The following is a 26,961-nucleotide window of genomic DNA, read 5'->3' on the forward strand; positions in this document are numbered from 1 at the left end:
TTTGAAACAAGCAAGTCAAATCTGTTCAAGGTAACTCAAAGGGTCTTATGTCTACCCCCCTGGATCTATCTGGATACCCTGACAGGGTGTCAGGTATTCACAAGAACTCCCCCTCTGTAGCCCCTGGTAGCTGCCTTGGGACCCAACCAGGTTTTCTTAACATTGCTGCTGCTGCTTCTGTCTGGGACCTGTTAAGTTCTGGCTTTGTGGATTTATTCTGTCCCATGCAGGATGTTTAGTGGCATCTCTGACCTTCATTCGCAAGATACCAGTAGTTGCCTCCCCTCGTGCTAGCCCATGATAATTGCAGTCTGCAGATATTGCCAAATGCCCCCAAACACACAAACTGTATCCTTGTTGAGAACCACTTGCCTGAACAGTATAGTATATCCACCAAATGGTAGTTCCTTTTAGCTATTCAGTCAGTCAACAAAAATCATTCGCAAAGGCCCATGGGATTGATCAATCACCATTGGTAAGCATCTGCTAAGCTCAACTTACATACCCATTTGAGTCATTGTGGCAAAGAAAGATAAAAGAGATGAAAAGGGGCCTCCTCCTCCCCACCAAGCTTCCTTTCCTCACTCAGTCCACCTCTGCCCAGATGCCTGCTCGGCTCACTGGGAGCCCCTCCTACCAATAATCAAGCCTGCCCATCAAACTTGCCCGTCCTGATGCTCTGTCTTGTTGCTGCATCTCATGGCTCCTATCACACCTTCGTACCTGAGGGGTTGTTGTCAGTCATCCCCTTCCACTGGTGAGATTCCATGAAAAAGCTTTCTTCCCTGGTCCCCAGTATGGAGATTAGAAACCAGTATCCCAGGGCCAACATATTCTGTTGACTGAACTTCTAAGTTCTTGCTCTGGGAGAAAAATGAATAAATGTTTACTTGACTTGAGAGAAGCCTTTTTTTCCCTCCAAATGTTCGGGCTTAGCATCCTTGTTGTAATTTCTTTTTAATTCAACAGACGCATAAAGGTCACAATTATCTATGGGCTAAAGCAGGCCTTTTCCTTACATAATACTGGCTTTCCTTATGCAGAGTCTGTATACAAAATAAGATTATGGCCACAAAGCACAGAGTGAAGAGTCTGTCACTAGGAAATGTCTAACAAGTGCCATTACCAAAGCAAAACTATTGACTGGGGTGGTTTACACTTGTATATTTGAATCCTCTGTGTCTGTTCTGCCCATCTTCCTTTGTAAAATCCAGACCTTGCCCTGCAGAGCATTCATTTACAATGAAAAGATAGCTCAGCTTCATATCTTTGGTAAGAAATCGAACTACTCCTATGTAACATGATGTAGTTGCCTAAAAAAAAAAAATTATCCTTCAAAAATATTTAATTTTTTTCCTTTTGAGATGTATTTATTTAATGCATATGTGTGTTTTACCTCATGTATGACTGTGCATCACATGTGTGTCTGATGCCAGCAGAGATCAGAAGGGAAAACTGGATCTCCGATTAGCTAGAGTTATATATGGTTGTGAGCCACCATGTGGGTGCTGAGAACCAAATCTGGTTCCTCTCTGTAAGAGTAGCCAGTGTTCCTTAAGGCAGAGACATCTCTTTGGCCCCCTCCTTTAGGAAAAGGGTATATATTAGTGCAAGATGTTGCTAAGGCTGAGTTTTAGTCCTCTAGTTTGAAACTAAGAGAAGGTAAATGGTTCTCAGTGAGATTCTGTGTATCTGCTGGGGTGCGGGGTGAGGGTGTCACCAAGGAGAACAAAGAGAGAGGCAAGGAGGAATCCAGAAGCATTCTGGGAGCCACAAGGAAAAAATCAAGATACTTGAAAGAAGCTGAGAGAGACAGAACAGTGGGGAGCTGCAGAGTCTCAGCTTTCCTCCCTGTTGATGTCTGCCATGCCCTTAACATGCGGTGGCCTCTCCAGTCTTTCCCAGCCTGAACCACCTGAATCCTGGTAGAAACTGGACAGAATGGTATGTGCCAGAACAGGGTACAGAGTAAATAGAGGCAAAAGTGGAGAAAGAGGAAAAGAGGAAAGAATCAGGAAGGTTGGCCAGAGACAATGAGCTGTGATGGCACATGGAAGTTCTCCAGTCAGTCACAGAAAGGTGGCTTCAGGTTATCTGGAAGAACATGAAAGGCATGTTGAAGAATCTGTCAAACTGCAAACAGCTCTGCAGGAAGTGAGCAGAGTGTGTAGCCCAGTAAGCCTCTTGGACAGCCTCACATGGAAGTGTGAGGTAGGAGGGTTTGATGGGAGGAGAAAGGCCTCTTGGCTGAAGCAGGCAGGTGGGACCTCCCTTGTGTACAGCACAGTAAGTGTTAAGAACATGGACTTAGGAATGTTTGAAGATACCTCTTAAAAGTTGCACAGAAATGTGAATGCCAAGGGAAGAAAGTACACAAGCTGCATTATCTAAAGAACTAAGAGAGGCTAGACCAGCAATTCAGCAGTCAAAACTATTTGGACCAGAGTTTGATACCCAACATCCACAGGATGGCTCACAACCATCCATAACTCCAGTTCCAGGAGTTCTGACACCCCTTTCTATCCTCTTCTGGCACCAGGAATGCATGTGGTACACATTCATACCTGCAGGCAGAGCACCCATGCATATCAAATAAATCAAATATTATTTTAAAGCTAAAAGATATTGCAACCTTGAACTACATAGAATAGAAATCTGAAATGTGGAGGGAGCTAACATGGTAGTCCAAGGAAGGCAAAACCCAAGAGTCAGGTAACAGGATACCTGTTTGGGGTGGGGGGATGCGGGGAGAGGGTGGATTCATTGTATAAGAACATTTAAATTCTGACAGCAGCCCTGAAAACAAGGAGGCAATGGTGTGATGCCTTCAGAATTCTAAGCAAGTTATTGTCCATATAGAATTCTATACCCAGCTGTATTATCAATCTGTTTTACAATAAGAATATTTTCAAACTGGGCTTTGTTGCACAGTCCTGAAATCTAAGCTACTTGGGAGTAAAGTTTAATGAATCAAGAGATAAAAACGTAAACATTTAAGTTAGAAAGGTGGATATAAGAAAAACTCTGAGTTAGAGTGTCTTTCTCAGAGCTGTCAGCTAAGGGCAAAGGGCTGTAGCAGAGAAATGGAATGAATACAGTATTCTTCATTCAATTTATTCATTTCCGTGCTGGTTTTTATGCTATATACTCTTTTCTCTCTCTCATTTTCATTTTATTCTTCTTTCCCTTCCTTCTTTCCTCCCTTACTTCCTTCTTCTTTCTTTCTTTTCTTTAGACAGAGCCTCATGTATCTGGCCTCAAACCAGCAAGTTCAAGGATAACCTTGAACTTCTTAGCCGTGTGCCTCTGAAAAGAGTGATGTCCGAAGCCAAATTGTGTGTATTTGATTTTTGGAACAACTCTTTTGCTATCTTTGTGACCCTGGGCTCTTCATCGTAAGCTTTCCAAAGCTCTGTTTCTTCATTTGAAATATGTGATAAATACTTTGTGATCTGTTTTGTCTAGTCTGTTTTAGAAACTTCAGTAAGGCAATACAAGTCAAGGGCTGACATATAGACAAGCCCTTGGTGGAAATATTTTACTTACTTTAATTTTCTGGTTCTCTGCATCCTTCCCAGGACACCCTGACCTTACCTTTGACTAGTCACTAAATCCCAGTGGGAACCTAAACCCCAGGTGTGTTGTGTGTCTCGTCTCAGCTCCTTTGTAGAAGACAAAGTAGAGAAATGATAGAAAAAAATGACCCACAAGTCCATTCCTTAGGGAACTGGTATGGATGGTAAAGATGTACCATATCCCCGAGGGAAGGAAGAGTGTGGGTGGGTCACACACCACTCTCAGCTACTGGAGAGCAAAAGCAAGCAAAAGACAAAAGTAAAAACTGGGCCTCTTGGAAGTTCCCAGATCTCATTTGCATCAAGAACATTTCCAGCCTTTGAACCTTAATCTGTTCTGCTAAGGTAATAAGATCCCTGGGCTGTACTGTGAAAACTGAGCCCGTTGGCATTGTGATTGTAAACCCAGCTACCTGCCACCAACAGGTGTCTGGCTGCACCTGTGAGGCTGGCCAGCTGCCCATACACCTAGGCATCTGCACCCTTAACTCTGCCCTTGTGTGGATGCCCCAACCATGGGCTGCTGAGCCTTCATTCCCTGGTGGGGGTTACTGACTTAAACACAGAGGTTATGCTGTATGCAAAACACAGGCACAGAGGATTTAGAGAAATGTTTGGTCTCCAAGGAAGACAAGTCTAATGAAATCGAGACAGACTCTCAGAGACAAGGAAGTGAACTACGTGTGTGGGAGGAGAACAGAACGTGTGCTGCACATGGAACTGGTAAAGTCTTGGTCGAAAGCCTCCTGTGCAGGGTCATACAGGCCTGCGTGAGCACCAGGGTCAGGTGGTTATTGTTAAGTGAAAATAAGTACTTTTCAAATACTGGAATGTTTTAGTCTCCGAATTCCCATGGAAGAGAGCAGGAAGGGAGCTGGCTGAAAACCTGGCAGTCCTTTCTAAGGAGAATAACATTTTTATGGGCAGTGGAACCCTACAATTAGAGGTAATATCAGGGAGTGATTGGTAATCAGCATTCCAGGACAGCAGCCAACATAAGCTAGAACTGCCCTAGCAAACACGCACACTGCCTACCGCCTGACAGGTACTTGGTGAAAGAGAACACAGCGACCTGCAGACCTGCAGAGCCAGTGAAGAGATTAGATGTCTAAGCAGCCAGAACACCCAGGATCTACACAGGTGCAAAAACCCCTCAAACCACTTTGACTTGAGACTCTGGCCATTCTCTATACATTCTCCACAGAAAGACCGTTCAAGGGACCCATTTCCTTCAGGGACAATCTCTGCCCACCTCTCTAGCTAGAAAGCCACAGTGAGCTTCACCACCTAAGTCCTTTGGCCAATCAAACTACTTAAAAATCAAATCTATACTTGCTGCATCTAGGTCCTCCATGGAACCAAGTCAAAGTTTCCTTCTAGTTGCCATGGGCCTTCCCCCTTAGAGAAGTTCGTTCGTTCTCTCTCTCTCTCTCTCTCTCTCTCTCTCTCTCTCCCTCTCTCTCTCTCTCTCTCTCTCTCTCTCTCATTGTGTGTGTGTGTGTGTAGTATACACTATATTCCAAACCCCTTCTCTGGAAGTAATGAAAGATTGAGAGACCTGGGCAAGGTAGCTTACACATTAGAGGAAACTGAGGCAGGTGGATTGCTACAAATTAAAGGCCAGTCTGGACTGCAGACTGTATCAAAAAACAGTAAAGCCAGTGGGAAGGGGAGGGAGGAGGGGGAGGAAGAGCAGCAGCAGCAGCAGCAGCAGCAGCAGAGCCATGCTGATTTAAACAAACAGATGACCATCTGATGAGCGAGGAGAGTTCTTGTTACCTGGCACATCTACACTGTCCCAGACCATTTCCTGCTCAGATAAAAGGCACAGTTTACAAATACGAAGTTACACTTTTACTTGTCTGTTCCACCAAGCTGTGCTCTCCTAGAGAAGAGAAGTTGCTTTAAAACTCTCATTGGTTGGGTCGCCTCTGTAGATACCTAAACAAGTGGGCACAGGTAAACAAAGCAAGCAGCATGGTCCCTCGTCGCCTCTGACGTCACTAGGTCCCCTTCGGGTTTTCCCAGAGAACAGAACAGCTTTTCCTTCTTGATTTTCATTTCTGGCAAAGCCTCTTTCTCTCAAGCCACCTGAGCAGCTAGAAGCCAGCTAACTCCTTCTCTTCCCCTTCTTATCCTTTCAGGATGGTTTGCTGCATTGGCTGGACTGCAGCAGGTCTGGTGACCCCAGGCATACCTGGTAGATGTGGTCCAGACTCCTCTCTAGTCTCTAACACTGTTGCTCTTCAATGGTTTATGGGAAATGCCCCCATCACTCTCAGTTGGGCTCCCGGTTTTCTTTGCTGCCACATAAAAAACTTTTGCTTTACCAAGAGAAATACCCAAAGTCGTACTGGTGGAAGAATGTGTCCATTTCTGACAGTTTCCCATTGAGCACGTGCCTTCTGGATGCACAGGCACTCATCAGCCCTGTCAGAAAACTATTAGCATTTCACACAGGATGCGAATTAAACGATGGCATTATCTGGTTCACCTGCTTGTTTTATCTTGCCTCAAATCAAAGTGGAAAACACAAGTTTTACTATTAAGCCAACATATGGTGGTCATGTTGCAGAAGGCGGGGATTAGGTTTATGAATGATAGACAAGGCACACACTAAGATGAATTTGTAACTGACACAAATATGAAATAAAATAAGGCCAACTATCACCATAAAGTAAACACATAGAGTCTGAATACAATGAACACATAAATACAAGCTCTCAAAGGGTTAACATTGCCTACCTCCCCTCTCTGATACCACAGAAACCAAATGACCGGGACCACAAAGTGAAAAAAGCCCTGGGAAATGGCTTACGAGGAGATGTGTGGAGAGAGTTCATCAAGAGATTTGGGGACATCCACGTGTATGAGTTCTACGCATCCACTGAAGGCAACATTGGATTTGTGAACTATCCAAGGAAAATCGGTGCTGTCGGGAGAGCAAACTACCTACAAAGAGTTAAGTACCCCGAAAGATGAGCAAATGTGTAGCCAGCTTTTGGATCGATTCCTTTACAACTGTATCATGATGCACTATCAGAGTCAGGCCCCATGCACCATCAGAGTCAGGACCAGCAAGAGAGACTCACCCACTCTATACCACGATGGCCTGTTGAGTTCATCTTGCGGTCAGCAACTTGTTAATTGTAGCATTTGGAATCTGTGCGAAGCCTTCCTCTATTCATACTTGTGCATGGGAGAAAAACTTGAAGGTTACCCATTTCATAAGTTGATTATACGTTGTGAAATGCAATATTCCCCTTAATTGAGATGTGCATGAAAATCGCACAGGGAATTCCCTATGTATATATGGAATATATATAGGTTTAGGTTCCTAGCCTCCTGCCTTTGGGTTTGGTTGTTCTGAGATAAGGCCCTGGTGTTTTTTAAAAGCTGTGTAGGGTTAAGAGCAGCAGCCCAGACCTTCAAGAGAACTGAGATGTTCAGGTCAACATGCATGTTCTCCTCACAGGTTGACCAGAAAGATGTGCCTCATTTCTCTCTCCTCTCTCAGTTGTTTTATAACCTGGAGGCCCTGAAGAGTCTGGTCTCTCGGTAGTCAGTCATTCCAAGTATAACGGTGGATTAGGGCCCTCTATCGGCCTGTGCAGTCAGTGTTACCTTGTCTCTGACTAGGAAACAGCCACAGGAGAGCTCTGAGATGACCTTTGTCCCCAGGGACTGACCAATAAAGTAATGAAAACAGTAGTCCATATGCTAGACACTGTGACTCTGAAGGGCAGATCTGAGCACACTGCTTGCTAGCTGAGTCGCCCTGAGAAGCTATATACATTCCTTAGGCCTCAGTTTCAACATCTTGAAACAGAAATAAAAGGAAAAGATTGAGCCCAGCGCCTAGTGGAAGCTCAGGGTTAATACAGGGAAGACTTGCTGAGTTATTTATTCAAGATCCCTGTTGTGTAACAACCTTGGACATAAAGCCTTCCATTTCTTATACTCTGGTTGGAGCATAAGACATTCCCAAAGTTCAAGGGCCCTCCAACAACGGCATCAAACCCACACTGTGCAACTCGGTCCCTGACCTCCGGGCCTTGGCAGTCCAGTAAGGTAGCCTAAAGCTGTGTGTAAATATTTAGATGTCAATAAAGCAAATTTTGGAATTCAGTTTGTCATTCACAGTAACAGCTGCCTTGCAAGTGTTCAGTAGGCACACGTCACTGGCCCCACCCTGAGCAGAGCAGATATTCCTTCCATCACGGACAACCCTACGGAGCCACGCTGCTGTAGGCTGGAATGTTAGTGTCAGGCCAGTGTGAACTAGCCTAGCTGTGGAGATGGAGGACAACCACAAGCAAGCTGGCAGCGCTGCTACTGTTGACCTCAGAGAGGACTTTTAGGGGAATTTGTTTTCGACCAAACTTCTCCTTACACATGTACATAAGCACACCTAGCTCTTTCCTTTCTCATCCATTGGTCCTCAGGTCCTTGTCAGCTTTTCTACGTGAAGCAAACTCCTTTAAAAAGGAAAAGAGGGGCGATGGGGGAGAATTTTTAGAAAGTGCAGAGGTATCCTAGCAGTTAATGTGGAAAGAAACATTAATAAAAACTACAGGATTTTTGATGTTCCTATAAATTAAGTCAGCATACATTTGTTGTCCATAAAAGCCATTTGGTTTTTGGTGGTGTTGGCTTGGATTTTTGTTTTGTTTGTCTTGTGTTTCCTGACAGGGTCTCTCTGTGTAGCCCTAGCCATCCTAGAACTCACTCTGTAGACCCGGCTGGCCTTAAACTCAGAGATCTGCCTGCCTCTGCCTCCCAAGTCCTGGGATTAAAGGTGTGCACCACCTGCACCACTTGGTTTTAATGAGGTTGAATTTGAAGTTGGCACAGGAAATATGGCTGGAAGTTATATCTGAATACTGCTGTACTTGCTGATTTTCTTGAATACAGAAAACTAGTATGTTTAGTATTAAGATGGTATCCGTTCTTATGCCGTGAAAATATATGTTAAGATAGAGTTTGGTTATTTGTACTTTAATCTTGGTTTTAGTTTTGTAGTACAGGAATTGAACCCAAAGCCTTAAACATGCTAAACAACCATTTACCACAAAGCCTCAACCAAAATTTTTTACAACTTCTATTTCAGTTTCCCATATTCCATCACCCCTATTCACATACACACACAAACACATACACATACCCCAAGTACCTGAGTATGTACCACCACACCTAGTTGTGATGGCCTCTCAATAACTCTGTAGTCATGAGCTTAAAGTAATTTTTGCTTTGATTCTTAAATATACTGAATAGTGTATCCCTAAGGATGAGGGTACCAGCCATCTGATGGTAAAAATTAATATATGGCTAGACAAGACTATAAATCTTTTTTTAATCTGCCCACTGAAAGAGAATGTTCCTAATAGTTTTATTTATAATAGACCAGGATTAGAAACAATCCAATCACGCATTAAAATATCCATTAACAGAATAAGTATAGTATATTTATACAAGGGAAAATTGAATGTCAATAAAAACTGGACCAGTGGGGATGGAGATAAAGCCCGAAGGTGGGGTGTTTGTGTGGCTTGTGTGAGGTCTGGGCTCTGTCTCTAGCACCATCCACAGCCACAGCACCAAGAAGAACAGCAACAGGTACTGATGTCCACAGACGTAGTCACTAAAGAAGACACACTTCCTTATTAGGGTTTAACTATTTGGTGGTAATAAAAGTCAAACGGTGGCTAACCATGCTGGAGGGGAGCAGAAGGTCACTTGCTCAGTACATTGAAAATGTTTTATGTCTGGACCTGGGTGGTAATCACAGACACACAATCCCACGCATGCTCTGCACTGAAGATATGTGTGACATGTGTCCTTTGTGCACTTTTTGTGATAAAGCAAACATATAAAAATCTCAAAACTCGGTTGATATACTCAATTGATATTTTTAATTTTGGTAGAAAGTTGCAAGGTATGAGCTGATCAAGTATGACGTGGAGAAGGACGAGCCGGTCCGTGACGCAAATGGATATTGCATCAAAGTCCCCAAAGGTACTATGCACTCTGCGCAATTAACCGTGCACAAAATTATCCTGACTGAGCAACATTTAAGGACTAACATAGTATTACCAGATGGTAAATGTTATTAAAAATAGTAGGGAAATATGTTTATTCAGTATCCTCAAAAACTGTATAAATTGCAGATGGCACTGACTTACCTTAATATATAATTACACCTTTAAATTAGTTGAACACCTTGCTTGTAAGGCACTTTGTGGAAAGGTCTAGGCAGCTACAGCTACAAAGATTTAGACGGGCCTTATGTTTGTGCTTTTACCCACTATAAGTTTGTCTACTTATGCGGTCATGTGTAGAAGTCATTATTGAGTAAAAGATTAGCAATAAAATAATTACAACTGGGTGACCATGCAGAATAAGGTTTGATATGTGTGTCTGTGATAGCCAAGCACACAGACATGATGTGTATCTGTTCGTCTTCTTACTGCTGTGGTCAAACACCGGATAGGAAGCATCTTAGGGGAGGGAGGGTTTGTCCTGGCTCACGGTTGAAGAGACACAGTCCTTCATGCTGGTGAAGGTGAACTGGCAGGACCGTAGGGAGGTCAGATTGCAGTGAGAATGCAGAGCACAGACGGGAAGCAGAACCCTACAGTGAGGCTCTGCTTCAGAAAGGGTCCACAGACTTCCAAATAAACATCAGCAGCCAGGGGTCAAGTTCAAACATGCAAACCTGTGGGAGACACTTCACATTTCAACCACAGCATAGTATACATAAATAAAGATATAAGAAGCGACACTGCCTATAGCCAACGTATTGCCAGCGGGCCCTCAATAAGACATCAATTTTAAGATAAAGTGACACTAAGATTTGCTAATCTCTTCACACACACACAATAAATAAATAACGAATTGCTCTCCTCTGTCTCAGGTGAGGTTGGACTCTTGGTTTGCAAAATCACACAGCTCACACCATTTATTGGCTATGCTGGAGGAAAGACCCAGACAGAGAAGAAAAAACTCAGAGATGTCTTTAAGAAAGGCGACATCTACTTCAACAGCGGAGACCTCCTGATGATCGACCGTGAGAACTTCGTCTACTTTCACGACAGGGTTGGAGATACTTTCCGGTTGGTTCCTCTGAATTACTGAGCTCAAAACAAATACATGACATGCACACTTTGCTCTATTCCGAAGCCAGAATCAGATGCCATGTTCCCATGATGCTTCAGTTTTTCCTGTCTCTTATGTGACTTCTTATTCCTGAGAAGTGAATATAAAGTCTCTCTCTACAGCGGAAATCAAAATAAAGGGCAGGCCATCTCTTCCTTGTTTCTGGAGCCTGAAGTTCACCCAAATGCTCTTTAAAAAAATTTTTTTATTTATTTATTTTATGTATGTGAGTATACTGTCGCTGTCTTCAGACACATCAGAAGAGGGCATAGGATTCCATTACAGATGGTTGTGAGCCACCATGTGGTTGCTGAGAATTGAACTCAGGACCTCTGATAGAGCTGTCAGTGCTCTTAACTGCTGAGTCATCTCTCCAGCCCCCCCACACCTGCCCTTCTGTCTCCTGCATATTTCTAATCAGACAGCTTTTTGCTTTTACATTAAAACAAGTGCAAATTAAAGTGAAATTGATCTGGTTGAGGGGGTGAGAGGTTCAGAGGCTCCCTTCTGTCCCCCATCACCAACCAAGGGGTTTCCCACAAAACCCCCAGGCTAGCAGACAGAAGTTTGGAAGTCATTTTAGTAAATGGTGGCCTGAGTTTTAACTGTATCTCCTCGCTCAGTCCTCCAGCTCATGGCAGAGGCTTCCTTCCTATGTGACGTCCCTGAGACAGGAATGCCCCAGAAAGGATCTACTACAGTGTCTGACACAGGTCTCTACCCTTGAGTGATTGGACGGAGAAAGCATGGATCTTGGCAGGCTATAGTCAAAAGATCAAAGCTAAATGAGAACCACGCCCCCAGACTTAACATGCCCCTCCCCCAAGTATTACAACTTTTTTTTAATTGGCTTACAAAAGTAACAGATATTTTGGGGGAGAAAAAAAAAGCTATAAGCTAACCATTCTTTCACCCTTTTCCTGAGAGAGTCTGGATGTCTGGTGATCTTCAGGGCTTACTCCATCCCTAAAACTCTCTGGCCCAGGGAATTTTATGCCACCTTCATCAAGAGATTACTTCAGGAAGCCAAGGAGGTAGCCAATACAGTTTATGCCTTGCAAGCACAAAGACCAACATTCAGTCCCCAGATCCCACATTTAAAAAGTTGGGTTCAATAGCACCTGTTTGTAATCTAACCCTGGAGAGGCCGCTCTGTCAGTCACCCTAACCAACTTGTCCAGTTCCATGTTAGTGGGAGAGATCTTGTTTTGTTTAAAGAGTCGACAGTGCCTGAGGACAAACACTCAAGGTTTTCCTCTGGCCTCCATGTGCACATTATAAAACATACACACACGCGTGCATGAATGTGAGTGTGCACGTGAAACACACATACTTTTGGGAGATCTAAAGGATATTTTCATAAGACCCTCTAATTTTTAATTTGATGAAAAAATTGCACCTGGCTAAGCCTTAACCTTACAATCTCTATGTAGTAGAAATGTAATTTTTTTCTTTTTAACTAAAAGATTTGAACTTGAAATATAACTGTGAAATTCTGCTAAATAGAAGTTTACTCACTAATTAAATTAGATGTTAAAGAAGAAACGTGAGAGGCTTAAACAAAGCCGAAAGAAGTTAAGATTTATTTCTGATAGTGACTTTCTTAGCCAGTCTGGATTTCACCTTTTGGGTGACAAGGTTGAAATCCCACATTTTACTGTCTAGGTCTCTACAGAATGTTTACTGTCTAGGTCTATACCTTCTGCTTCCAATAGAATGCTGCAAGTGAGTTGAGGGTTTTAGGAGCCAGACTGATCTGAAAGAAACTGGCCAGAAAGCAAGTGTGGCCTTGGCTAACCCTGCCTTTCCTCCCAGGTGGAAAGGAGAGAACGTAGCTACCACAGAAGTCGCTGACATCGTGGGACTGGTAGATTTTGTTGAAGAAGTGAATGTGTATGGCGTGCCTGTGCCAGGTATGTAGAAGACACTGAGCAGAGTTGTAACAGCAGGCCAAAGTTTGTCTCGCTTTCTCCTGCCGCCTAGACAATGCAGACGTGCTCAGCCACTGGGGACTAGAGAGTTTCTCTCTGCTCTGTGTACCGTTGGCAAAGTAACTCGTGCATCTGACGTTGGCCTGCCTCTGTGCTTTAGCTGCTGCTTAATTTAGGGTTCTGCGGTAAGGGAAGTCTGCTAGTTTGAAGGTCTCTGTTTGGCTTACCTAGAAAGCTTAGGGGCTGTGAAGTGTTGTATTGCCTCTGAAGTCAGAGGTACAAGCAGGAACAGTTACAGTCTCTAGAAAGAAAACTGGGAAGGGGAAAACTGGGAAGGGGCAAATTTTGTTCGGCCTCTTCCTGTAGAGCAGGTCCCTAAGATCAGACCAAACCCTGAGTTTCATAATCATCACAGATACCCGGAGGTGTCCACAGATCTGACTCTCCGGCAGAGTGCAAAGAAGCCTGCCTCCAACAGCTGTTGGCTCTTTCACGAGTCACTCAAATTTGGGATAACACTGACCTGCCACTGAAACTGTCACAATTAATTTACTTTAGTTTCATAAATATCAAATATATTTATCAAACTATACTAGGGTTGCCATAGTCATTTTAATTGTAGATATTAGAGAGGATTAAATTCTTCAAGTCAATGCCCAAGTATAAGGTGTCAGGCAATTATTGTCTCAAAAACTGAGTTTTGGAGGTTCTCATCCTTTATTCAAAGTAGAAATCAAAGGACCCTTTTCCTGAACATTGACGGTGCCATAGGTTGTGTGACGAAACTTTTCCTGAGGAAACACAACCTGTGCATAGACTCACCCCACACAAGGAACCTGTGACAGACCAAGATGAAGATGCCACCAAAGTGCCATCAGTGAACCAATGACTTATATTGGGGCTACTTACAGAAATATGGGTGAGGGATTACTTACGGGAGCATGTATGCTTGCTCAAAGACAGCTTGCATCACCAAAGCCCACCCCTGCATGGGTGACAGCTCACAGAGCTGGGCCCCTGGAGCACTGTACAGCCTGCAGGCAGTTCAGCGGGTTGGAGTGTCCTTTCCAGGCGCCTCGGTTGGTCTAAACCTCATCCCGGTGATTCTACTGGATTCTGCTTCTTCCAGGCAGCTTGTCTGGTCTGTGAGTCTTCTTTGCAGTTTGGCTTGTCTGAGAGGGACTCTCTCTGTGCAGACTTTCTCGATTACTGTGGCAGGTCAGGGCCTATTGAATCTGATAAGTTTCCGGGACTTCCTGAAACTATCTTAAATTGTTTACCTTGCTACATCTGCGTATTTATTTTTGTAAAAGTTCTTTTTTTCGTATCCATGCAATAACATGTTGTGTATTATCCCTTTCCCATCCCTTTAACACCAGATTTCTCCTTCCATGTGATATATGCATGCATGGTTTAGTATATATAAATCCCAGAGGCCACAAATGAGAGAAAATACATGATAGTTGCCCTTTGGAAACTGAATTAATTCACTTAGTATAATTATCTCCAGTTTTCTTCATCTTTCTGCAAATGACCTAACTTCAGTCTTCATTGTGGTTGGAAACCACATTTTCTTATTCACTTGGGTTGTTTTCATAACTTAGCTGTTGTGACCTGTGCTGTGACCTGACTGATGGGCAGGTGTCTCTGTGATGAGTTGTAGTCCTTTGGATAAATCCCAGGAGTGGATAGCTGAGTCGCATGTTAGCTTTCCTTTTAGTTTTGCTCAAGAAACCATCATATAGATTTCCATAGTAGCTGGACTGATTTACATTCCTGTCAGCTTCAGGGTGGATATCTTTCCTACCGGTGTCCCTATAACAATGATGTGATGAGTAGAAAGCAAGAGCCACATCTCAGGTCACAGAGTCTTGGCAAGGTACAGAATATTCACAGGTTTTGAAATGCAGCAGACCCTCAGCCACCGTAACACAAGTGTCCAAGTCATGGTGTCGGCCACCATGACACCCTAGGCTCTTATAGCAGTGGGTATGATTCTAAGTGCTCAGTCTTACAACTTTTCTTAAGTACCTGAGGAACATGGGTTGAAAGCCCAGTATTCCTCAAAGCGGCATCTCAGACAGGCAACATCACCTTACCTGAGAACTTGCTAAAACTGAAATGTCAGACCCATCCAGACCTGCTGAATGGGTGGGCCCAGGAAGCTGTACTTCATAATCCCTCTGGCACCTCCGTTCTCAACCTTCCTAAGGTTGCAAGTCTTTAATGCAAGTTCTTCATGTTGTAGTGACCCCCAGCCATAAAAGTATTTCATTGCTACTTCATAACTAATTTTGCTACTGTTATGAATCATGATGTAAATGTCTGATACGTAGGATATCTGCCTGATAGGAAACCCGAAAGAAAGATTTTTTAACACCCACCCCCAAGAGATCACCACCCACAGGTTAAGAACTGCTGCTTTAATGACTCTTAAAAACACTAGTCTACAGGTGTGGCTCAGTTGCAGAGTTCTTGCCCAACATGCATTCACATGCTCTGGGTTTGATTCCCAGTTCCCTACATACAACATACATATAGCACTCAAAACTGATTTAGACACAATGAAAATGTCCTACATTTAGTCATTGGACAGCATTATGATTATACTAAACACCACTGAAGTGTGAAAATGGTGAACTTCATATTTTATAGTTTTTAAAATGCAGGTGTGATCTCAGCACTCAGTAGTACTAAACTGTAGTCACTTCAAGGTCAGCCCAAGCCATGTAACGAGTTCCAGCCTGGACACTCTGTGTGTGTGTGTGTGTGTGTGTGTGTGTGTGTGTGTGTGTGTGTGTGTAGTGAAATCCTATCTCAAAAAAAGTACAGTCAACGAAAGATCTTCTGAAGTATGAAAGTCACTGAAGCCTTTCTCAAAATCAAAATGTGGCCAATCTCGCAGTCACCTGGAAAAATTTGTAAATCCCAGAGCTAATGCATCAGAACTTCTAGAACTTGGGGTCCAGAATCTTCCAAGGGAGCCTGTGAGCTAGAGTTGACAGTCACTTTGTAGAACAAGGAAAAGGGTGTCAGAGTTCTCCTGCACCATCCTGCATCTAGAGCCAGGAGCAGCTGTGCTCAGTGTTCCTCCGTAACGTAACTGAAACCGTTTGAAATGCTCAGGAAGCCTGGAGCACACACACCCTCCCCCAGCCAGAGGGGCCAACCATCAAATGGGCTCATTTCCAGAGTCTGTGGCCACCAACTGGCTGTGTAAAGAGATGCTCGGCCTCTTCCATCTGAGAAGCCTGAAAGACAGGTTAGATATGAACACTGAAGTCCTACCCAGCTCCAGATTCTCTGTGTCGTTCTGACTGCCATCCGGGATTCTGGCCACAGCAGACAGCAAAACTAACCCTGAAAATGAAGCAGGCCCTCTCGATTCAGGTGCCCATGAGCCAGCAGTGACCGTGAACCTCAGTTCTCACTTTTACACCAGGGAAGAACTTCTAGTTTGGGACCTAGCATGGAGGTGTCAGACAAGAACCGTCTAAGTACTCCCTAGAACTTCCTGTTCTCAATTAAACTTTTTGTGGTGATAAAAATATCCAGCGCCATAGCCAACAGCCACAGTGTGACTGCCAAGTACTTGAAATATAGGTAGGACAACTGAACATTTGAATTTTTTCTTTCACCTAATTGTATTTGATTTCAGTTTTAGTAACCATATGTGGACCTTGACTGCTGTGGTACACAATACAGCTCCCAGAAATGGATCTCTTTAGCCCTAGCCTGAACCTTCTTCCTGGAGCTGAATGAGTCAAAGACAACCTGTAAGAGTAGGTGCCTGGGTCAGGCCCACCTCCCGCTGGGCCAGGTGTTGTTTCCATCAGAGTGCAGAGTAAGAGCCAGTCCGGGCAGATTATTTCTGCTATGCCAGCTCCCACAATTCCTAGAGCAGCTGGAATATTTGAGGTTTCTGAGGAATATTTGAGGTTTCTGAGACAGATACGAGGGACCCCTTAAGAGCACCCTGCCTTCCTCCTACAGGTCAGAGGGAAAATGAATGAGGAGGCCTCCTTTTTTTTTTTTTAATGTCCTTTTGTTTTTTGGGTAAACATACAGTCACCATGGGAGAGATTTCAAACGCTGGGGCCCAGGTGAGCAAGGCTCCTTCTTCCTATCTGATTACAGCTAAGTAGTTGAGGGAAGTGGACCAGGACTCCCACTGGGTCTGCTGGATCAGGTAGAAAATATATTAATACCTAATTACCACTGTCCTCACAAGCAAACAATAGTAATTGTTCTAATCACCTTCACTAACAGCCCTGCTGCAGATCAGTTTTCTCTGCGGTATACGTTCCCTTGCGAGTACTGGGCATGAGCAGAAGGACACAACAGCTCGCTCACAGGGGCACCTGTCTTCATCTTCTGAAGCAGAGAGCAAGAAGGCCATTAGGAGCTATGACTGAATGAATAATTTTCAAAGGCAATGTTTTTGCCCACAGCACAACAGACCCAACATTGTGATCTAATTGACAAACCCAGCTCAGTTATTCACGGCAGTGGACAGAGGACTTTTTGCAAACAAAAATTCCCTTTAGCCCCTTAGTCACCAGTCAGTCAGTCAGTCAGTCAGTCAGTATCCTACGCAGATAGCTTTGTATAGATCACTAAGTATAATGACAGCTGTGAGCAAAGGAATCAAAGCCTACCTGCCGGCATCAGTCACTGATGCTGCCTGGTTCATGCCGGCATCAGTCGCTGATGCTGCCTGGTCCTTGCTGTATGACCTTGGATACACTGTTGAATGCTTTTGAATCTCAATTTTCTTTATCCTTCAAATGAATGCCTGCACCTCTTTATAAGACTGGGGTTAAATGAGACTATTCTGAGAAGTCATGACAAATATTAAAGAGTCAATGTAGATCTATTGTTAGCTCTATTACTTATTAGTTAATATTCCTAGTAATAGCGTATTCACTATAGAATAACATGGACATACACTTGAAATAAAGATTGGAACTATTCAAAAGAAACCTAATGTTCATTGTTGTTGAAGTCCATGTTAGCCAGGCGGTGGTGGCGCACGCCTTTAATCCCAGCATTTGGGAGGCAGAGGCAGGCAGATTTCTGAGTTCAAGGCCATCCTGTTTTACAGAGTTCCAGGACAGCCAGGGCTACACAGAGAAACCCTGTGGGGGCGCGGGGGGAGTTCATAGTTCTTTGTCCTGACAGAGCCTCACAAATAAGATCACCACTAATGGCTTCTCACTGTATTTTCCAGGTCATGAGGGTCGAATTGGGATGGCCTCCCTCAAGATCAAAGAAAACTACGAGTTCAATGGAAAGAAACTCTTTCAACACATCGCGGAGTACCTGCCCAGTTACGCGAGGCCTCGGTTCCTGAGGATACAAGTAAGGAGACTTTCTAAGTTCTAGTCTCTCCCAGGCGCTTTCTTAGGGAACCACCCCCATCATCCGTGGTGACCACATTTGCCCAATTATCACCACACTCCCAAGACAGTTCAGGAAGAAGTGCTGTGGTTCAGGAAGGACGGGAAAATACCAGAAATAGAGCAAACAGAAATCCCATCGCAATCTTTCCCTTCCTAAAACGAGAGGCCAATGTATTCACCTGTATGTAGCCTTAGCAAATAACTTAACAAAGCCAGTGTCTGACAAGCTGTCAAAGACACTTCAAAGAGAAATTATCTAGCCCTCCTGTTTTTGGTTAACTTTTCTTGTTTTCTTTACTAGGGATAACACCCAGGACCTTGCTTAAGCTTTATTTATTTATTTTATGTATATGAGTGCTCTGTCTGCATGTACACCTGCATGCCAGAAGAGGGCATCAGATCCCATTACAGATGGTTGTGAGCCACCATGTGGTTGCTGGGAATTGATTGAACTCAGGAGCTCTGGAAGAGCAGCCAGTGCTCTTAAAGCCAAGCCATCTCTCCAGCCCAAAGGGAGTCTCTATAAGGGAAAGTTTAGTTTAAACTGTCACTGGGGTTGGTTCAGTCCTTTGAGGGCTTTGAGCCTTGTGATTACGTCACTGAAGACATGACGAAGTCTTAGGGTCCCAAGAAGTGTTGAGTGTTGTTAGGATATTTCTGTTGATGCTCATAAAGGCTGGCTTTTGCTTTGCACACAGGTAGTAAAGACATGTCTGGAAACTCTGAAGGGAGTCTTTAGCCTAACAGGTGGCAGACTGGGAAAGCAGAATTCCTTGTGTATAAATGACCCCTCTCCTCCTTCCACCAGAGCCAGGATGCCCCACCTGAAGCCTTGCTAGTGCCTCTTTGCTCAGAGTTGCACTCTTTGCACACTGTTGGCAGCTCTGTGATCCACATGGGGGTCTAAGGCTTTAAAGCAGTGGTTCTCAACCTTCCTAAGGCTGGGACCCTGTAAGTTCTTCATGTTGTAGTGACCCCTAACCATAAAATTATTCCATCGCTACTTCATGGCTGTAATTTTGCTACTGCTATGAATCATAATGTAAATATCTGACAAGCAGGCTATCTGATATGTGACCCCCTGTGAAAAGGTCATTTAACCCCCAAAGGGGTCTCGACCCCTTTGAGAAACTGCTGCTCTAAGGAAATAAAACAAATCCCTCACATAGGCCCCTGTGTGGAGCTTCCGCAAATGGGAAGTGTGGGCACATATTCATCAGCTCTCACAGGAAGGAAGGAAGCTAGCATGCTGCCAACCCCCACCAACTCCACCCTCACCCTGCACCCTCACTTCCTGAAAGCACAACTAACATGGAGACTGTGTGATCTTTTTCAGGATACCATTGAGATCACTGGGACTTTTAAACACCGCAAAGTGACCCTGATGGAAGAGGGCTTCAATCCCACAGTCATCAAAGATACCTTGTATTTCATGGATGATGCAGAGAAAACATTTGTGCCCATGACTGAGAACATTTATAATGCCATAATTGATAAAACTCTGAAGCTCTGAATATTCCCTGGTGGTTTAGCTCATGACATTTCCAGAAAGAAACTCGATAGACCTCGCAGAGCCACTTCATACGTAGAATCCAACTTTAACTTGATTGAAGACTATAAGGTGCGATTTTATTTTTAGGAAATTATTCATTAAAAGGATAGTTTTTTTTTTTTTTTTAATTACACCTGAACCTTTGCAAGTAAAAAGATTTAGAGACAATTATTTTTCAATGTGCACCTGCCATTTGTCCTTGCAAACTAAGCTTCTTGGAGAGAGGGCCTTATTTTTTTAAAGACATAATAAACTATATTAACACTAACATACGAGGCTTCGCTGTCTCTCACGTTCTCTCTCTACTCTAAGTTACTCCAAAACAGAGAACATTGTCAACCACAGGAATCCTACTCATCGTGGTGGAGACTGCCAAAGAAGAGGGAGGACTGGACACCAGTAAACAACACAATGGAAGCAAGGGCCCACCTTCCCTTCCTATGATCATCCAAGCCATGGTGCAGACATTAACCATAGCCAGGAAAGTCAGCTTAATCCTTAAATGTGCCACCTTAGTTACTTTCCTATGGCTGTAACAAAACACCATGATCGAGTCAACTTAGAAAACATTTAATTTGGGGGCTCACAGTTCCAAAGGGTTAAAGCCCATGACCACTGTGGTGGGAGCATGGCAGCAGGCAGGCAGGCAGGCATGGTGCTGGAGTAGTAGCTGAGAGCTCACTTCCCATCTACAAGCACGAGGCAGAGAGAGCTAACCAGGAATGGGGTGGGCTTTTGATATCTCAAAGCCCACTCCCAGTGACACACCTCCTGCAACAAGGCCACACCTCTTAATCCTTCCCAAACAGTTGAACCAGCTGGGGACCAAGTATTTAAATGTATGAGCCCTTGGGGAGGGGTGGCTGTCATTTTTATTTAAACCACCACAGATAGTTAAGTCGTGTATCCTAGTTCTACACTGAAACCATGCTCACTATTTCTTTTTTAGCTACATCAAGGGTTACAAGAACATTTGCCCTCGGCATTTATATAGAAGCTGTTGTACCATAGCCTGGCCTTTCTACCCCGCCAATTTAAGTTCCCTGATGAAAGACACACAGAGCCTTTATATTTGCAATAAGCCTTAAACAACATAAGAGCTGGGCAGATACTACTCTCTGTGCTGTTAGAATCTACTTTCCAATCAATAACCCTGAGTTATTACTATGTTTCATCTGGGCTGCTCTTAACTCCAACCCTTAGGGTCACGTTCTCTTGAATCCTAACCTACTGTGGCTTCGCCTTCTTCTTCCCACACTCTCCAACCCCAAGCTGGGTTACTTAGAGTCTTAGTGGACTCTCATCTCTGGGGCAACCAGCCTTAGGGCCCAGTTAGCATTAGAATACAAGCTGCATTAGGCCAACCCACTACAGAAGCTACAGAGAAAGAAGCGTCATAGTGAAAATGACATCCATGGGGACAGCCACTACACCAATTGTCAGACAGAAATTCTGATCAGGGGGGCTGGTGAGATGGCTCAGTGGGTAAGAGCACCCGACTGCTCTTCCGAAGGTCCAAAGTTCAAATCCCAGCAACCACATGGTGGCTCACAACCATCTGCAACAAGATCTGACTCCCTCTTCTGGAGTGTCTGAAGACAGCTACAGTGTACTTAGCTACAGTGTACTTACATATATTAATAAAATAAATCTTTAAAAAAAAAAAGAAAGAAATTCTGATCAGATTCTGACGAGCTCTTTTAAGTTATTCAGAAAACAAAATACAGGCTGAATTCAAGACAGTGTCTCACTGTGTAGCCCAGCCATCCTTAATTTCATCATCCTCCTGTCTTAGTGTTTCTACTACTGCAACAAAACACCATGACCAAGCAAGCCAAGTGGGAAAGAGTTTATTCAGCTTACACTTCCAAATTGCTGTTCATCATCTAACATAGTCAGGACAGGAACTCACACAGGGCAGGATGCTGAAGGCAGAAGCGGATGCAGAGGCTATGGAAGGATGCTATGTACTGACTTGCTCCTCGTGGCTTGCTCAGCCTGCTTTCTTTCTTTTCTTTTCTTTTTTTTTTTTAAGATTTATTTGCCAGGCATGGTGGCACACGCCTTTAATCCCAGCACTTGGGTGGCAGAGGCAGGCGAGTTTCTGAGTTCGAGTCCAGCCTGGTCTACAGAGTGAGTTCCAGGACAGCCAAGGCTACACAGAGAAACCCTGTCTCGAAAAACCAAAAAAAGAAAAAAGAAAAAAAAAAGATTTATTTATTTATTTCATGTATGTGGGGATATAGTCGCTGTCTTCAGACACACTGAAGTGGCATTGGATGCTCATTACGGATGGTTGTGAGCCACCATGTGGTTGCTAGGAATTGAACTCAGGACCTCTGGAAGAGCAGTCAGGGCTCTCAATGGCTGAGCCGTCTCTCCAGCCCCTCAGGCTGCTTTCTTATAGAACCCAGGACCACCTGCCTGGGGTGGCACCACCCATAATGGGCCGGGCCCTCCCCTATTGATCACTATTTGAGAAAAGGTCTTACAGCTAGATCTCATGGAGGTATTTTCTCAACTAGGCTCCATCGTCTCTGGTGACTCTAAGCTTTTTTCAGGTTGAAGTGCTTTTGCCGTAAATGACTGAATCATCTTTCCCACCCTTCCCTCCCCTCTTACAGTGACTTCTAAGAAGTCTTGAGACTCAAATCACTATCTCTATTATGTCTAGCTATATACATTTCCTGAGCACGTAATGTGCATAAGAGACTCCAGGACTGCCAGTGAGAATGGATATATCCCATCCTTGTACATTTTCCCAATAATTTGGAATGGTTCTTGCTATTTGTCAGCACGTGGAAATTACAAAATCCTGTCCTTGCTTGATTGATCCACCAGTGAGAAATTTAACCCAAGACTGCTTTTAAGAGTTTCATGTAGGGGAACGCCAGGGCCAAGAAGTGGGAGTGGGTAGGTAGGGGAGTGGGGGAGGTGGGTATGGGGGACTTTTGGGATAGCATTGGAAATGTAAATGAAGAAAATGCCTAATTTAAAAAAAAGTTTCATGTTATGAAATCCTGTCAAAGCAATGATGCCACTCTGTCACCGGGGGCATCTTTTCAGGTAATGGGGTATATCACCTATACCATTAGACAGAACATTACAGCTCCTGCAAGTGTAGCCTGGTGGGCTCTGACTGCCCTTGACCCATGCTTATTTAGATTATCCAGGAGAAATTAAGAGCTAATGAACTCAGATCCCTGCCAGATGAGCCTCTTCAGCCTCCCACTTCCCCCAGAATCCCCCACTCAGGTTCAGTACCACAGCTCTACCGTGTGAATGAAGACATCAGGCAATGACCTCAGTCTCTGTGTTTGCATAGGTTAGCCATCACCTGTGAGAAATAACCAGTTTAAAGACTGATCTTTCTTATTTTATAAGGTCATATCCTATATGCAGTGGTCTTCACACACACACACACACACACACACACACACACACACACACACAAAGCCTCACATTGCATAGAAATCCAGATTCTGATTCCTACTGATGGTTCTGTGGTCCGGTCATATTTGTGCTGACTCAGCATAATTCGCATCCTCCAAACTGGGTTCGCTCACTCTGAGGCTCAGCTCTTACATGTAAGGGCCTCAAAGTACAGACCCAAGAAAAGCCCAGCATCAAGACATACCTTGTTTTTATGTTTTTCTCTCAGATATATGCATGTGTAGTTCGCTACAGAAAAACTGAAAGCAACCCCTTCAAGTACCTTGTCAAACTTCTCTGTTAAAAAGGCACACGGCTCTCCTAGCCCAGCCATCATCGGAGAGGCTTCCTTGGCAGCTGACTGGAGCAGATGCAGAGACCCACAGCCAAACACTAGGCAGAGCCAGGGAGCCCTTGGAAGATAGGGAGGACTGTAGGAGCCAGAGAGGCAGAGGACATCACGGAGAACATGACGGGGCTCACAGAACCTGAATCAATAATCACAGAGCCTACATGGGTCTGAGCTAGATCCTCTGCAGGTATGCTATCGTGTGTAACTCGGTGTTCTTCTGGGACTCTCAACAACAGGAGCAAGGGGCTGCCTCTGACTTTCACTGCCCTCGGGACCCTTTCCTCCTACTGGGCTGCCTCTTCAAACCTAGTGGACCTGGGGGAGAGAGGAGGTGGAGGGGGCACCTGAAGGAGGGGAGGAAAAGGAGGGATGGGAAGCTGAGGAGGGAAATTACACAGCTCACTGACTTTACTTAGCAGCCACTGAGAGAACTGGACAGAACACCACAGACCGGTGGTTTTGGACAGGCAGCAGCAGCATCACCTGGGAGCATCTTTTGTTTTTGTTTTGGTTGGTTGGTTGGTTGATTTGGTTTGGTTTTTTTTTATTTTTTGTTTTTTTGTTTTTTTGTTTTCCAGACAGGGTTTCTCTGTGTAGCCCTGGCTGTCCTGGAACTCACTCTGTAGACCAGGCTGGCCTCGAACTCAGAAATCCGCCTGCCTCTGCCTCCCGAGTGCTGGGATTAAAGGCGTGCGCCACCCCCGCCCGGCCCACCTGGGAGCTTCTTAACATAAAGCCCTGACCCACCCCCACCCCCCCACCAGACCCAGATTCAAACGCCGTGGGGTGGGCTCAGCAATGTGAGTTTTCATAAGCCCTCCCACTGGGTCATACACAGGCTCAAATCTGAGAAGGGCTGGCTCAGCATAGCGCAATTGCCTGTGCCTTGAAATCACCTGGGGGCATGTTAACCCTTTTAGAATCTAGTGAGTTTTCAGTGGTCTTCCAAATTGCTGTATATTAGCATCACCTGGAGTACCTAACACCCCCCCCCAAAAGCCCAAGGCCACCCCCATAACAACCAGCCCAGTATTTCTGGGAAAGGAAGTCAGGAGTCAGTCTTCTTTTAAGATTTATTTCATTTTTAATTATCTGTCTGTCTGTGTCTGTTTCTGAGTATGTAAGTTCATGTGTCAGAGGAAGCCAGGGGCATTTGGTCCCCTGGAGCTTGGGTTATAAGCGGTTGTAGACCTCCTGACATGGGTACTGGGAATTAAACTCTTGTCTTCTACATTGAAAGTGTGTATCCAGCCCCACACTGGAATCACTGAGCCTTGTTGCTGTTTTGTTTTTTTAAGATGCCTGAGTAGGCAGTTTATAAATGACAGCACTTCTGCCTCCCTCATAAAGCTTTCCATGAGCACAGTGGAAGCCACAGAGTTACTTGAGAATTGATACTTTAACAATACAGACTGCTGGTGTCTGCTTGGAGGCCCATGCCTTTAATTCCAGCACTTGGGAGTCTGAGGCCAGCCTGGTCTACAGAGTGAGTTCCAGGCCAGCCTGGGCTATAGTAAGCCCCTGTCTCAAACAGCAAGCTGCTTTCCTTGCTTGCTACCAAGGGATCCTTCAATTCTACTTTCTTGGAATTAAAATTTCCAGGGGCTGGAGAGATGGCTCAGCAATTAAGTGCACTAACCACTCTTCCAGAGGTCCTGAGTTCAATTCCCAGCAACCACATGGTGGCTCACAACCATTTGTAATTGGGATCAGATGCCCTCTTCTGGTGTGTCTGAAGACAGCTACAGTGTCATGTTTGTTTGTTTGTTTGTTTGTTTGTTTGTGTTTAATCTTCAGCCTTCTGAAAAGCAAGACGGGACACAGGATTGCACCTCTGACACAGTACCTGCTTTGTCATCAATGTTTTGTGTTTTGGCTGTCAATTAACACAGACTATGCTTTATTTTAGATATAAGCACAATTTATTTCTAAGTTGTTTTTCACATTACAAGCTCAACAGCACGCCACCGTCTCAGCCCCTTCTATCACACAAGCGCCTGCAACCTCTGGAGCATGCCCGCTTAAACTTCCCAGTTACAATCTGTTGTGGATCACGAAGACCCTGTGAGGTTATGATCAAAATAATGGGCTTGCTTCCCTCAAGATGCACACACACATAATAAGCACACAAACTGCACGCAATTTCGAGGGGTTCCCCAACTCCCTGAAGCACAGGCACTCTTGCATTCTGATTGAGGACTCTACACCATGGCCTCCAGGGGGCAGCACGGTAGCTGGCGAGCACACTGAGAACTGCATTCAGGAAAGCTGGGGACGCTGTAGAACTTGATCAGCTTTTTGAAGGCACCTTTCTTCATCATCATCATTTGTTCTGGGAACCCGGAAAAGATTCTGGCCCGGAAGGAGCCCCCATTCTTCAGTGAAGCGTCTGCGGGGAGTGACTTCTGGGCACTCATAGGCACACTGTTGCAGCTGAGGGACCGCGTTGTCTTCCTCCTGTTCTGGACGGACAAGTAACTGAACAGAAAGGACGACAGCTTGTGCTTGGTGGTGTTGGGGGCCTCTTCCGAGAAGCAATCATCAAAGGGATCCGGCATCGTTTCCAGATCAGAGCCGCCTTCCCTTCTCGCCAGACTGGCTCCTGGCTGCTTGATGATCTTCCGGGCCTGTGCTGGGTCATCTCCTCCCTCGCTGACTGACTCCAGGGATAGCCCTCTGGTCCCTGGCGGTGGCGGGATGACGTTCTTGGCCCGAGGGCTCGGCTGGGAAGTGCAGTGCTGGCTCAGGACAAGGTTAGCAGCCTCTTGGATGAGGTGCCAATCTCTCAGGATGTCCTCCTTGGTGGTAAACTGGGATGTCACAGTGAAACGGATGATCAGCTTGTCTTGGATAGTAGCCGGGATGAGAAAGAGCTGGCCAGCTTTGGCTATTTCCTTTAACACACTTTCTGTGAGACAATTAGGACCCTATAAGAAGAACAAAAATAATTGGATCCTACATTACACTGCTTGTAAGGGCTCCATGAAGCCCAGCATTTACTGGTCTGAAAGACTCAGTACCCCCTCAACTCTGGAGTAGAAGCATCCTTCTCCGGGAGCCATGCAAGAGCACAGTACCTTCAGACGGAAAACCACCAAACCAAGGTGCCTCTTAGCAGGAATTTCGAAGGAAGGGTCGCTTCTGACCAGAGATTCAAAGTATTTAGCCATTTCTGTGCCCTGGAATTGTAAACATAAAGAACACTGTGGTTAACAGGCCAAAACCAAATTGCATCTTTGATACTGTTCAACAACTTTAGACCAGAGACACGGACAAATTCTGAGACCTGTGTGCCTTCTGCCTGCCTGTCTTCCCTATTTGATCTCGCTCATATTCAAGCTGACAAACCTCTACTTCTGTCTCGTCTCTGTCACCTCACACCCACCCAGAGACCTTGTGTCTCAAAATCCTCTTTCAACTTAGCTCCAGAACTCAAAAGACGAGTGCTTTATAACTCAGCACTCAGTCTCCTGTTCTGACTCCTCAGCTTCCGCATCGGCAAAGGGAGCCAGCAAGGGCCCAACTCAGCGCCCACAGGGAAGCAGAGGAGGCTGTGCAGCCG

General features: G+C 44.8%; 2 protein-coding genes across 3 annotated transcripts in view; one reads left to right on the forward strand and one right to left on the reverse strand.

Moving 5' to 3' along the window:
• The window catches only part of Slc27a2 (solute carrier family 27 (fatty acid transporter), member 2), a 35,220-nt gene extending 15,337 nt beyond the window's left edge, over window positions 1-19,883 (forward strand). The window contains exons 5-10 of the mRNA NM_011978.2: window positions 6,342-6,536; window positions 9,500-9,590; window positions 10,489-10,687; window positions 12,546-12,643; window positions 17,892-18,022; window positions 19,400-19,883. Of these exons, the coding sequence (NP_036108.2) occupies window positions 6,342-6,536; window positions 9,500-9,590; window positions 10,489-10,687; window positions 12,546-12,643; window positions 17,892-18,022; window positions 19,400-19,576 (891 nt within the window). The 3' untranslated portion in view covers window positions 19,577-19,883. The remainder of the gene's footprint in view (window positions 1-6,341; window positions 6,537-9,499; window positions 9,591-10,488; window positions 10,688-12,545; window positions 12,644-17,891; window positions 18,023-19,399) is intronic.
• Window positions 19,884-25,298: 5,415 nt separating this feature from the next.
• The window catches only part of Hdc (histidine decarboxylase), a 30,367-nt gene continuing 28,704 nt past the window's right edge, over window positions 25,299-26,961 (reverse strand). For both annotated transcript variants that reach the window (XM_006498784.3, NM_008230.6), the window contains exons 11-12: window positions 26,477-26,578; window positions 25,299-26,326 (exon numbers count right to left, since the gene is read on the reverse strand). In XM_006498784.3, the coding sequence (XP_006498847.1) occupies window positions 25,601-26,326; window positions 26,477-26,578 (828 nt within the window). In that variant the 3' untranslated portion in view covers window positions 25,299-25,600. The remainder of the gene's footprint in view (window positions 26,327-26,476; window positions 26,579-26,961) is intronic.

This window comes from Mus musculus, chromosome 2 (assembly GCF_000001635.26).
Source record: "Mus musculus strain C57BL/6J chromosome 2, GRCm38.p6 C57BL/6J".
In the NCBI taxonomy this organism is placed as follows: Eukaryota; Metazoa; Chordata; class Mammalia; order Rodentia; family Muridae; genus Mus; species Mus musculus.